The sequence below is a fragment of the Anguilla rostrata genome, chromosome 2 (assembly GCF_018555375.3).
Source record: "Anguilla rostrata isolate EN2019 chromosome 2, ASM1855537v3, whole genome shotgun sequence".
In the NCBI taxonomy this organism is placed as follows: Eukaryota; Metazoa; Chordata; class Actinopteri; order Anguilliformes; family Anguillidae; genus Anguilla; species Anguilla rostrata.
The window spans coordinates 55,983,955-55,997,830 of NC_057934.1; the positions used below are offsets into that span (position 1 = coordinate 55,983,955).

Sequence of the window (13,876 nt, forward strand, 5' to 3'; positions counted from 1 at the left end):
TCCTTACGATATCCTGTTAATGTCGTTGGGTGTCCCTTGGTGTTTGATTGCCTCTGTTCAGTAATGCAATCGGTGGTAATTCAGAAAGATGTGTTTGTGCAATGCCAGTGTGTTGAAACAGTGCCCCACCTCAACTTTTTGCATTAATTTATTTTATTTGCTGGAAAATATCAACATGAGACACGGGTGAGCTTTGGCCCCCTGTAAATCGGTGTGCTCTGTGTCCTGTGATCAATTACGTGCAACTCACTAATGGGATAAAATTGGTGTGGGTCATTTGTTTTCCGAAGTTAAAACAGGAATAATAATAATAAACAAAATAAAAAACGTATTTTTAGTCCAGAAGGTACTTAACATAACTAACCTTAGAGAGTTTACTGGGTACTGTAGCATCTCTCATTGCTGCATATTTTATGGCAAAACAATGATGCCTAATGGCAGTTGCAGGGTATTTATTAATTCAACCTCTGTATAACCTTTATAGATAAATTGTTCCATTACTTGTGAACACCGATTAACCTTTGCCTCATTTTAAATAGTTTTTAAGAAGATTAAAGCTACAAATGGAAAACACTTGTAATGTTTCACTTTTTGTTGTAAATTAAATAACTTGTTTCCTTTGTGTAAGTGCATCAGATTAAATGTTTATTTTGTTTTCTTTTATTTTATTTTATTCTCATTTGATTGTGCCTGACCCTTAACTCCTGTGTCTCACGTGGTTCGAGCGAGCCAGCATGCTGGTGATCCTGCTGAACTGTGTGACGCTGGGCATGTTCCACCCCTGTGAGGACAGCAAATGCATCTCCAAGCGCTGCAAGATCCTACAGGTGAGTCGGGGTGGGCGGGGCCCCGGTATTCACAGGTAATACGGGAGCCCTGGGGATTCACAGGTAATGCAGGTGGGCGGGGCTCCGGGGATTCACAGGTAATGCAGGTGGGCGGGGCCCCAGGGATTCACAGGTAATGTGGGGGCGCTGCAGATTCACAGGTAATGTGGGTGGCTGTCCAGCAGGTGGCACTGCAGCACGACTCTGAGCAGGCTAGTGTGGGGGAATGGAAGGGCAGTTGGTGGGGACAGACAACTGGGCTTAGCCTTCTGAGAAGGGTGTTTAATTGCTGTCTGATGATCCTTCGATAATGATCCTTCACCAGCAACAGAGTAAATTTTATGGCTACTGGAAAAACTCAAGTTATAATAACATCAGATATTTAATTACCATCAAAAACCTCAAAAACATAGATTTTTTTAAAAAAAATGAATAAATATGTATGTGTTTGGAAGTTTGATCCTCAGGAGAGAAGAAAAATTATATTTAAGGTTTCTGCGGGCTGGTGCTGTTTCAGTGTGCTCCCAATTAATTTTCAGAAGATCATATTCACAACCAGGGAAAACGTTGTCCCTTCTTTCATTTCATGAGAAGATAAAGTCCAAAGGCCGATATGAAGTTTGATTAAAATAATCTGTCTTCCTTTAGCTTTGCTCCTCCAATGAATATCCAACCCTGAGATGGAAGTCTCTGTATCCTCACCCTCATAGCTCTCTCTCTCTCTTGTGTTACATTAAAAGAAGCTCTGTACTAACAGCCATGGCTTAAAACATTACGAGGCTACACCAAATAAAGAAGACTTGGATTACACTTAATGATGTTCTGGGTGAGCATGCAGAAACATGTCACCATGCTGTAACTTGAGATCAATAACTTGAGTAATTTAGTCACAGACAGAAGACAAGATAGATGAGGTTTTTTTTTTGTTGGTAATATGGTCATTTCCTCCTCTGACAACCAAATGTTCACACACACAAACACCATGTTATACAAAGAACATTTCATTAACTTTTTTATTTTTTTGGAACACAGTGACAAGGCATCTTACCTCTTTCAGCATCAGCATATTGATCTTGCTTGACAGTTGCAAACATCATTTAACTATATATGCATTATGTTGTTCTATGACGAAGATTATATAATCACACTCTAATTAGTAAGACTGATATGTTTTTTGGTCATTCTTAGGCACAGTGCTCAAAACATGAACCATTTTCTTTGATTTCTCTCATGTATTTCAAGCAAAGAAATAATTGTACAGGTGCAGTATATGAGTTTTTGGATTGCATAAGTGTTACATCTCTCTATCAGTCAGAGGTGACTGTGGTAGGAATGACTAGTTGCTAACACGACTGGCAGTGAGCAACAGTGTTAGGATTTAATCCATCCCCCCTAAGAAACTGGCAGCCCGAAGGAACTGTTATTTTGATAAATGAGAATTAATGGTTACATTAATGTGTTTTTCTTTCTTGATTTTCACCTGTCTTGACAATCAGCATAATAACCCATCATCTGTGCCCAATATCCTGTCTGACTAATGAGGTGATTTATTGATTATGAATTCTTAATCATTAACATTTATGCCAAAAGCCTTTAATCCTAAAAATCCAAAATGTACATGTTGCGTCCATACATGCGTAAGGGTGATGCAGTTCTTTCATACAAATGGGTGGACCAATGAAACTGCAGTAACCAGTGCCAGCGAGTGACAGTCTGTGGAGTGTCTACACTGTGCTATTCTCTAAGCAGGAGTGACTCCTGACCCCCTTATGAGTTAGAATTATTCTCAGTGAATGTTTCCACCCCTGAAGGAGTGTATTTATGGTGATTATCTCCACCGTTGCCTTTATCGAACGGTCGCACCCCTCGCCGTATGGACGTAAGAGCCACTATAAACGGGCGAAACACTCCGACGCGGGGAAATTCGCGACGACGCCCAATCCGCTTCCATATTCATCACAGAGGCGCATTGCTTCTCTCAGGGCCGACATGACTCTGCTTAACCTCTCAGCGAAACCAAAGCAATGCCTTTGGTAGGATAATGAAATCTCAGGCGATGCAATAAAAGCCAGCGAGCGCCGCAGGCCTCCTGCGATCGACTGCCTTCCCACACAGCCTCTCAGGCCGTCTTTTGTCTTCGCTCCCGTGATATTTGCTCTCCCATTTAACAGCGCAAAGACTGAGCCAATATTTGATCCTTTCCAGTGAGCTGTGAGGGGGAGGGACAAAAGAAAAGGGGTTTTGGGGCTGTCGGTTTTGCGGCTATGGAATTCACTGCCCTGGGTTTCTTTGCTCGCTCAGTGCTGGTCGCAGAGTCTGGACCTTCTGGAACTGTCCCACTGACCGCCTGAGCACCTCTGTGCTCCAGAACCCAGAGAGAGCAGGTGACCTTCATCACCAGGCCTCATACCCGCACTCAGCCAGAAGCAGCAGTCAAGCTGCTGTTCTGTCTCTGTGAGACAGAGCCCCATTCAGCTCTAGTGTCCATGTTATGTAGCAGTACTTGAACGATGGTTTCCACGTTTGATTCTGGGAATGCTCCAATCATCAATAAGACACCCCCTGCACACACACACACACACACACACACACACAGATGCACGCATGCAAATGCGCACACACACATGCACACACACACTCATGTTGGTGCTGGGACTTATATCTTATTTTTCAAGGCAGAGGAGTCTGGTGATGCTGCACAGCATGTCTGATTTATCTGATAGCTGCTTCATTTTCAGGGGAAATTCTTGTATCTTTGTGCAAATTTGGTCATCCTAGAGAATGAAGAAAGTGTCTGACCCTGTGATAATTGCATTTCAGACTTTTATCTGAAGGAATTTGCATACATAGTGCCTTCAGTCGATTATGTATAGGTGCACTGAGTGTGAGATCTGTTTTTATTAAGCCACTAATTATAGTGGAGGGGAAGTGAAATATCCAACTGCAGGGTCGTTGTGCTGGCTTGTTTATATCTTTTTTTTTAAAGACATAAACCTCCTGAGACCAGGCAGGAAAAAAAAAAATCTTTTTTTGACATAATATAAGAGTTTTGGATGACAAATATTTTAAAAAATATATTATTTATAATAGTTTCATTGAATGTCCCTTGCAATGTAGGTTTTGGCTTAGTGAAATACATTGTTGTTCAGATTAAACCCAGAGATTCATGTCCCTTACAGGGGACAAAAATGAATTCCCTGGTCTTAGGGGAATATAGTCACGAACACAGTGGCAAGTTGAGTGTTGAAGCCTTCTCGCTGCAGCCACAGATAATTTGTAGGCTTGGTGTTTACAGTCTGTCACGTAAAAATCACACAATATCTTACGCTCCTTTTCTCTCTGCATAAAGCCATTTCTGTGTCAAACATTTGCCAGCGTGCCATCAAACTTTATTAAGGAGGAAAGACTAAACATACTGTAGAGATGGAAAGGAAGAGGAAGCAGCCGTAGGAGTATGTGCAAATGGGCTCTCTTCTCCGATCCTTCACATGCTGCTTTGATTGCATTATGGGGAGAGTTTCCAGTTCCATCTTCCTTGGTGATTCAATTTGTGTGTGTGTGTGTGTGTGTGTGAGAGAGTTTGCATGTACGTATTCATGGGTGTGCATGTGTGCGTTTGTGTTAGTGCTTATAGGATACGTATATGCGTGTACTCTTGTACTGTACATGTGTGTGGGCTTGTTTGTACGTTTGCTTGTGGGTGTGCATGTGTAGAGTATGCGCATGTGCATGCTTGTGTGTGTGCGTGAGTGTACACATGCATAAACATGTGAATGCTTGTGTGTGTGCGTGAGTGTACACATGCATAAACATGTGAATGCGTGTGTGTGTGTGTGTGTTTGTGTACATATGCATGTGTGTTCGAGTTGTTTACTGCTGATATGCCCTTCAGCTGATCTAGCATCTGCACTTTTTTTCCTGAGAAGACCACAGTGTACCACTCTTTTGCTTGCTTCCTGTCCTCTGAGATGAATTTGTTATTGTGAGGGTCTGTCTTGCATGCTCTGCCTTGATGATTTAAATGTGCTCATTTTACTTCCTGTGCCTGTATACTGTGCAGAAAGAGCCACTACAGGTATAAAACATAAATCAGCACAGCGTCTCATGCTAGCCACCTTTCACTCTCCAAATCATCCCTCCCTGTTAAGCATTCACAATGAATTTGACCCACTTATTAACTTGAAATCTTTCGGACAGATGGGAGAACGGTGGAGAAACTGAATAATGTCTCTTTGCCAGCTTTAAAGCTTTTATGATCGAAATGATGTGAGGTGTGGGTTTTTATGGAGCAGAGAGAGTGATGGGAGTAGAGAGAGACTGAGAGACGGAGTGTGTAAGTGTGTGTGTGTGTGCACGTGTATGCATGCATGTGTGTGGACGTGTATGCATGCATGTGTGTGTGCACGTGTATCAGACCTGGGTCAAATACATATTTGTTTTGGATTCAAATACTTTTCTATGCTTTATTGATCTTGTCTGGTGTATTGGAACCAATTAAATACTCTCAAATTGTGCTACCCCTGCCTTTTGGCCGTATTGGCAGGTTCAGTTACACCAGGCAAGATCAATAGAGCACAGAAAAGTATTTGAATCCAAAACAAATACGTATTTGACCCAGGTCCGACGTGTACGTATGCATGTTCATGTTTGTGTGAGAGAGGACATTGTATCACCTGCAGAGTGACAGTGAGGCAGTGCAGGTTAGTGGTATCTGGGCATGTTAAAGAGATCCCCATTTCACCAGTACTCTGTCAGCTCATGCTGAGGGTCAATGGACTATGATGCAAGCTCAGAGGAGATCCATTCTCAGATATGTTCGTATGGCTGGGAAACCCTACCTCCAACATCTGCTGTATTATTATTATTATTATTATTATTATTATTATTATTATTATTATTATTAATACCCTTATTTCTCAAGTGTATATTAAGCCAGAAGGTAGAGATACTGTATATGCTTTTTTTTTTTTTTCAAATTTATAAACATGAAGTTACTATTTAGCTTTTGATAAAGTGTTTCGTTTCTAAATGTGGTCTGAAGGTCATGATTGGCAGTCCACTAAATGGTCACTCTGCAGATTGGTTAAAATATAAATCCACATGTTTGTAAATAACATGCTGTGCAAATGACCAGTTCCAACTCCTCCTTTTATGGGCAGTAAAATGATTTTGTATCTTTCAAGCGGATTTAAAATTGAAAGCGAAACACCGCCACAGTGTGATTTCGTAGCACCAAACTGAATGGCAGGTACCATCCAGAGGCACATTTGTCAGTGACAGAGTCGGCCGCTGGCATAAACACTTTATGCAGTCATTTAGGGCCACAACCATCCCTGGGACACAACTCAATTGTGTGATTAATGTCGGAGCGCTTTGGGGCCAGAGCAGCATTCTTGTTTAGGGCCACCAAAACCCTAGGGCCGGGTCCGGTTATTGACAACTGTTATTTAGCTCGCTTTTTGTAGAATAAAAGAAAGGCATAAACTAACATGATGAGCTTCAAAGGGATGTGCACTGAGGTTGCAATTATATGCCGTGCCACAGCCCGTTAACATCAACAAGTCATAAATCAGCAGGAGGCCGATCTGGAAATGTTATACATTTGTGTCACATGCGTATATAAAGTCAGAAAATTTGCATGTGGCCTGACCCTAGGGATTCCCCAGAGAGGGGCTGGACATGCCTATTTAAAAGGTTTTTTAAATGCAAAGACAGGTGGCCCAGGCATATTACCAGGCAGTGACAGCTCCTCTTGAGAAGGGGGAGAGGGGGATGGTGGTCCTCAGGTACCCAACCGCATAGCATCTCCACCACACATACAGCACAGCTGGAGTTCGCTGCCCGCTCCGATACAGTTATAACGCGACAGTGTCCTGATGGAAGATGCGTTTCACCGGTGTGAAAAAGCGATAAGCCATAGGGGCTGAATGACCGCATTTGTTCGGCGTTTCTTGTTGGGGAATGAGCCTGGTGGTCGTTCAGCGCGCAACCGAAGAAAAACTGTGTGCGTTGCTCTGGAAATGTCAAAATGTTGAATATATGCTCTTTTATTGCAACCAATTTCAATGTAAATCTGTCAGTTTTTTGTTACTATTTAAAACAATTTATTTTTACTCCACTTTCTCACCCCTTAAAATAGGGGGTTTGGTAAGCTGAGAACACAATTAGCCTATTTTTTGCCTTCTAAAAGCAGTGGCAGGAAGTTGGCTTATGCGGAAAATACAGACATTGAAATGCTATTCTCTGAATGAAATTCTCCATTAACCATACTAACTAAAGCAGCCCCTCCCCATGCAACGGAGGGAACCCTGCGTTCCTGTGAAGACACTATATTTTTGTTTTTTTAAACGAACGGGTTTTAACAGTGTATCTGCTCATGGTAGCGGTTGCTTGGCTCGAGAACGCCGCTCTGGTAGATGTAGTGCGCACCATTTATGTCTGCCGGTTTTTCAATTCAGACATATTCGCTACTGTACATCTGTTCACCACCGTAATGTACGGAAAATAACTTACACACATTTGGTTTGTTAAATTAAATGTATTTATTTTAGCATACCACGTTCGACCAACGCAATGTTATGAGCTGCTACTAACCGTTGTTTGTTCGGTTTGTTCCATGTTCAAACTGGAATGACGTAATCCGAATGTTACGATTCTGTGCAATTTTATTGGAAGCGCTGGACAAGAAGAATTGGCTATTTTAGACGGGGGGAGACAGCAAAGTGTATTCGGTAATATTTTTTAGTATCCAATTATATATGTGATTATTATATATAAAGTAGCAACTGATAATATATGTATAATGATTTCTATATGTAAAAATATACTGTAATTTATTTTGTGAGATAATTGAATATTGTATGCAAATGGTATAGTCTGGATAATGTAGAGTATATAACCAGATCATTTGATGTCTGTAGGGTTTGGCTGTAGGTGGGCATGAGTGTGCGAGTATAATTGATGTGCTGATTTTTTTGTTTTGTATATGGACATAAATGTTTGTATAATAGTTGGGGCACTGTAAATAAATGTGGCTTTGAATTACTTTGTCTTAGGTTAGTGTCAAATCATATTAATCTGTTTTCTTTAAATTCGTGCCATTATATTGGGTGGCACAATGATGCAGTGAATAGCACTATCAACCCACAGCAAGGAGGTGCAGGGTTCAAAGCTGAGGCCTTTTCGTGTTTGCATGTTCTCCCTGTGTCCGCATGTTTCCTTCAGGTACTCGAGTTTCCACCCACTATTCATGGACACACAGCTTAGGCTAATTGGACAGTCTGAATTGCGCTTGTATGAGTGTGTGAGTGAATGGTCTGTGTGCACTGTGATGCATTGACAACCTATCCAAGGTGTGTTCCTGCCTCTCACCCAATGCATGCTGGGGTAGGCTCCAGGCCCCCATGACCCTGCCCAGGAATAAGCAGGTCAGATAATGGATTAATGGATGGACAGCGTCATTATTGGGTATTGCAAACTGTGTTGGATTGCATGAAAAACAAATGCATTTGCAAAAGAACCAACTAATATCAGTTTCCCTTATCTTAATTAGTTTGAAATAAACAGAGAAAATGTGTTGTTGAATAACAAATTGTTACAAAATGTAGCAATTGAAAGAAAATGACATTTTTAGTGACCATTTCTACTGCTCTTCGTCTATAATTGATAGGCTTTGCATTAATTACTATATGCTTTGTTCATTTGCTCATATGCACTTCATTTTCTAAATTCCAAATATCTGCTACATCTGGCATGATATAAATAAATAGGATATTTCCAGCAAAGCACATGATGGGGCCTCATTTGCGTCATTATGTAAACTCTTTTTGAAGGGTTTATGTGAAAGTCATGAGTCTGCTTTTTGCACCTTTTCAGAAATGACATGAGCTGACTCTGTTTGGTGAAAAAGGGCTTAAAACTTCCTCCACAATCTTATTCCACATTGCCCTCGGACACAGCTGAATTAAGATATGTCAAAGAAATGGGAGGGTTTGGTGCATCAGATGATTCAGATTCCAGTGGTCATTCCTAGCAAACAAATCAATTGTTGTAAAGAGTGTGTTTTCAATAGAAAAAATGGTTCCTTAATTCTGTCTTTATACGTTCTGGTAGGATTTTGATGACTTCATCTTCGCATTCTTTGCTGTGGAGATGGTTATAAAGATGGTGGCTCTGGGGATCTTTGGAAAGAAGTGCTACCTTGGAGACACGTGGAACCGACTAGACTTCTTCATCGTGCTGGCTGGGTGAGTGGCCCATGGACACACCTCTGTGTCATGTCCGTGTCACCGTTTCCGTTCTAACCCCCCTCCATGTCATCGTGTCAGTGCAGACCTGCCTTTCATATCACCTTATCAGTACTGACCCCCCCCTCAGTGTCACCATATCAGTACTGACCCGCCCTCAGTGTCACCGTATCAGTACTGACCCACCCTCAGTGTCACCGTATCAGTACTGACCCGCCCTCAGCGTCACCATATCAGTACTGACCCCCCCTCTGTGTCACCATACCAGTACTGACTTGCCATCAGTGTCACCATGTCAATACTGATCTGCCCTTTATGTCACCGTGTCAGTACTGGCCCACACTCTGTGATACCGTATCAATACTGACCTGCCCTCTGTGTCAGTACTGACCCACCCTCTGTTTCAGCGTGTCACTACTGACCACCCCACAGCATAACCCGTATTCCTGCAGAGGTTCTGCTCTACGAGGACCCACAACGTGACATCAGCACAGCACCACACATCGCAGACACAATATAACAGGGCACGGCACGGCAGAGCAAAGCAACACAGCACAATGCAACACACACGATACACAGCGGGATATCACCTTAGACGAGCCCGCAGTCCAGGGTTACTGGTACAGGTACACTGGCTCTTTCAACTCGAGGGGCAGCAGACTTTATTAAAGCTAACGTGACATGTCTCCCTCACTGTGGGCACAAACACCACAGAACACTACACAACACTAGACAGGGAGGTACGATGTAGCGTAACACAATGTATATGACACAACAGCACAACACCGCACAGTACAGCAGAGGGCAGGACAGGACAAATCACAAATCCTGACAAAGCCATGCAACCATAAAATTGAATGCTGTTAGTTGAGATTTAACTTTGTGGTTAAAGTGCTGATTGGGTTTTTCATCTAAATTTAATTTAAATAAGAAACTCAGCAGTCTGATATTCTTGTGTTTTTTTATATTTCTATACACAGCCTTCCTTCCTTCCACTTTGAGATTGATCATGTAACATGCTTTATCCATATATTGCAAATAATGCTCATTGTAGCTGAAAATATTTTTGCAGAGCAGAACATGGCACATTGTAGAATCAGGAGAATTAAATGACAGTACCAGACAAAATGAAATAACAAATGTTATTTTAAAAATCCTATCGAGGTTCACCTCACAATGATATGTCAGTATATCTACATCGCCCCTTTTCTACACATTAACTCGATAAAAAAATCCACAACTTTCCTTTTTTTTCCCCACATGCTCCTGATCTTATCTGAACTACTGGGCTTCCATTTTCCAAAGTGAGCTGTGTTAACAGCATCTTTCAGTAAATGCTGCAAACTGCAGGCTCGGGGCAGTGATCTCATTCAAAACAAAGCAACGGCTTGTGATTCTTATTGACTCCAATAAACAGATAAAAAAAATCAATGAGCCAATGCAGTGTCTTATTCACCAAGGCATTACAGATTGTAATTAAATGACCAACAACAAACATCAGCATCATTTCGCAAGGTTAGATTAATTTTTCATTAGTGCGTGGAGTCAAATTGTATCCTTGGGGGTTTATGAAGACTCCTCGTGACCACTCAGCTGTTTATTACAGTTAAAATGCTAGAGTGGAATAGTGCAGCACCTCAGTGTAGAGGCCTGTTTTGTAAGCCATTCAGGGAAAGGCAGTCTTCACTCCCACTGGAACAGAGTACTTACAGTGAACTTGAGGAAGGCGTTAGTCATATAGAACTGCTGGCAATTTCCTTCAGTTCTATTAACCAGAGAAGGGATTAATATCCCTCAGGACACCTTACTCTGCACCTGCTTTAGTTCATACTGCACTCCCTTTCAAGGCTGGGGTAACACAGTGCTTTGAATCACTCAAATTCCACGCCTGTTTAGTCTCCTTCCATATTCAATTTGCTCTTATGAGTGTGTCATGTGCACTTGTCCTTGTGTGTGTGTGTGTGTGTGTGTGTGTGTGTGTGTGTACTTGCATGCATTGTGTGTTTGTTTGTGTATGAGTGGTGCCTATTATTTTGGTACTTAATTCTTTCCATCAAAATCAATTTTTCCATGCAAATCAGAGGGAGGTCATTGGTATGTAAATACATTGCTGGTTTCAAAGAGTTTTATAATTCTCTATCTGCATTGATTCAATTTGTACCTTAAGCCCAAAATCCACTCATTTTTGATGAACAAATGAAATGGGAGACTAACATGAATCTCCATTGGATTGACATTGGTATTGCCAACAAAATTTAAAAAAGCAGTTAGACTTCATCCTACTGTATGAGGTGCCAGAGAAGTTTCACTAGTAAGGTTGCAATTTATTAACCCTTTGAACTTGAAAGGCCGGAGACTTGATCAAAGCTAATGTGACGTGTGTCCTTCACTGTGGGAATAGAACAGAGCGCACCCATCATCCATGGCCTCTCCTGTCAGGGATAAAGACTCATGTCTCATACTTACCCTCTACCCAGACATCCCATCACTGGCGGTACTCACAGGTCCTGTGCCAGGCCTGAGGGTGACCTGCTGGGTCCGGGCAAGGGCACTTCACACAGTGACTCTCTTTAGCTAATTGAGGCTCATCACCTGTGTTGTAAGGCTCTAACCCTAGCACGTTTTTCTCTTTGCTTTGCTACAAAGTACAATGACCAAACGGCCACCAGGTGTTCTGTATGCACAACTCCATGAGCCCTGTGGGCTGCTTGAAGGGAGAACATAGGAAGGAACAAAAGAGTAGAAGTACACTGGGCGTGGCTGTATTTGTCTGTGATCTGCTTTTCACATCATGGCAGAGAGACTGGAGAAAGCACTGAATGAGGGACACCTAGCTTTAGTGAAGATATGACAAATATGCACTACGAGTTAAAGTAGAGCCAGCTGGAAGTTCTGTGTGGCGTGTGGCTAGAGCTGCAAAGAATGTCAACGCTGCTCCTGCACGAAAGCCCACAGCTATTCAGGGACAATGGTAACCTAGGTAACAAGGAGACTGGTATAAATTTGTTGCCAACCAAAGAGCCGGAGAGGATGGTTTTGATGAACAGTTTGTTTTCTCTGAAAGAAATAATTACTACAAAGTGGTTTTTTTTTTTATGAATGCTTGTGTTTTCTCTGAAGCCTCAGTAGAATTTTCTTGGTGATTGCAGGAGACAGCAAATAGCCTTGTTTCAATCAATGTGAAAATGTTGCTGCTGTGTAGTCAGAAGGTTTTGTTAAGGGGAAACCCTATGCTCAGCCCAGGTGTTCCTTTCCTATGAAGTGGAGAGGCTTGTCTCTTTCTCAAAGAAAAATGGAAAAAAATCCCAGGGGTGCGTCCTCTATCTATAAATTGAGCTAAAAACGGTGGTCTGGGCAGTTCACAGCACAACGCTTTCTTGTGGATGGAGTTAGAAGTCTGACTCTGCTATTGCTGTGTCCCTCTGTGTAGCGACAGGCTCCAAGCACCCTGCTGTCTGAACCAGAGTTTTGTACTTAACAGTTCTTATCTTGCCAAGTCCAGCACCAAGAGTGTTTACCATTTGTGACTTGGGTTAGCAGACTGGTGTCACCAGCAGGGTGGCATGAGGAAGAGAGAGGCGGGCTATCTTGTCGCAGAGATAATTTCAATTTTACGGACTTGAAAGTAAACATGTAATAGTGTATCTATCTATTTTATTTGTTTAAAACGTGTCACACAAAGCCATCACTTGGTAATTGCATGGTTTTGGTCTCTGGTGTTTCAGAAGTTTCAATCTTCTAATGGACCTCTCATATTACCATTTTGGATTTCAGCATACTATGTCTTGTATAGACTTGTATAGACTTCAGGAAAATTAGATTTGCCTTCATTTGGAGAATTAAATAACAAAATGCTATATACTTTAAAAGGGAAATGTTTTACAGCACTGTTTCAAAACCGTCCAATGGTTCTCTGGATGGAAAAATAATACAACGGAAAACCCCAAATTTTAGGATGTCTGGAAAAACATTGTGAAACAGTGCCCATACTTTGTTTAGCATCATTAAAATGGTTCTATCCTACTGTAGTCATTTTACTATCAACATATCCCTGAATTGATCTCAGCTGCCATTCTCTTTTTGTCACGTGAATGCAGAATAGCACTTGCTGCCTCTCGGTCACTCCCTCTCTCTCTCTCGTACTCACGCACACACACACACACACACACACCCCCATGTACACTTACTTATGAATGTTGCCTGTATCATGCCTATTCCCCCCTTTGCGAGTTGTACAAGCAGCTGATTTAGATTAACAGCTCTACCTCATAGGAAAGTCAAGAAGGTAATGGGTTTGACAGGCTGTCTGAGTCTCAGAGGCCTGCCCTGATCTGAGCTTTCTCCTCTGGCTCACACGCAGCTCAAACCCACTGCTAAATTAAATTCTGGGTATGGAATTCATTTGTCAAAATAAAACAGAGAATGGAGAGGTTGACTCAGAATACTACATTTGAGCTCTAAGAGAGAGAGACGTGTTGTTTGCTTACGACCATGTCTATGCTTTGTGTTTCAGCTATATTTCAGTGGTCATAACAAACACTTTGACCCCTTTGCAGGGCATTAATAAGCATTAGCTTCCTTTCTGGCCTTAGTATTATGTTTTTGTTGGAAAACTTTATGTTATAGTTCTGTGAGGATTCTCCCTTTTTGTCAGCTATTTCTGGTTGAATTTGTATGGATGCAGTTTGTATCTGGCTAAATCGTATCAGGCATTCATAGGGCGGCTGTTTTCCTGGACCTGACAGCAGCGATCAAGTGCAGCATCTCTGGTCTGCCTGGCGCGAATCACTCCGAGTCCGGGCG

General features: G+C 41.9%; 1 protein-coding gene across 10 annotated transcripts in view; it reads left to right on the plus strand.

Annotated features, from left to right (window-relative positions):
- The first annotated feature begins 696 nt into the window (after positions 1-696).
- The window catches only part of cacna1g (calcium channel, voltage-dependent, T type, alpha 1G subunit), a 108,737-nt gene continuing 95,557 nt past the window's right edge, over positions 697-13,876 (plus strand). For 7 of the 10 annotated variants that reach the window (XM_064323238.1, XM_064323240.1, XM_064323239.1 and 4 more), the window contains exons 1-2: positions 721-827; positions 8,940-9,073. In XM_064323238.1, coding sequence (XP_064179308.1) covers positions 735-827; positions 8,940-9,073 — 227 coding nt within the window. In that variant the 5' untranslated portion in view covers positions 721-734. Of the gene's footprint in view, positions 828-8,939; positions 9,074-13,876 lie in introns of all 10 variants that reach the window. The other 3 variants (XM_064323243.1, XM_064323244.1, XM_064323246.1) reach the window with 1 other exon arrangement.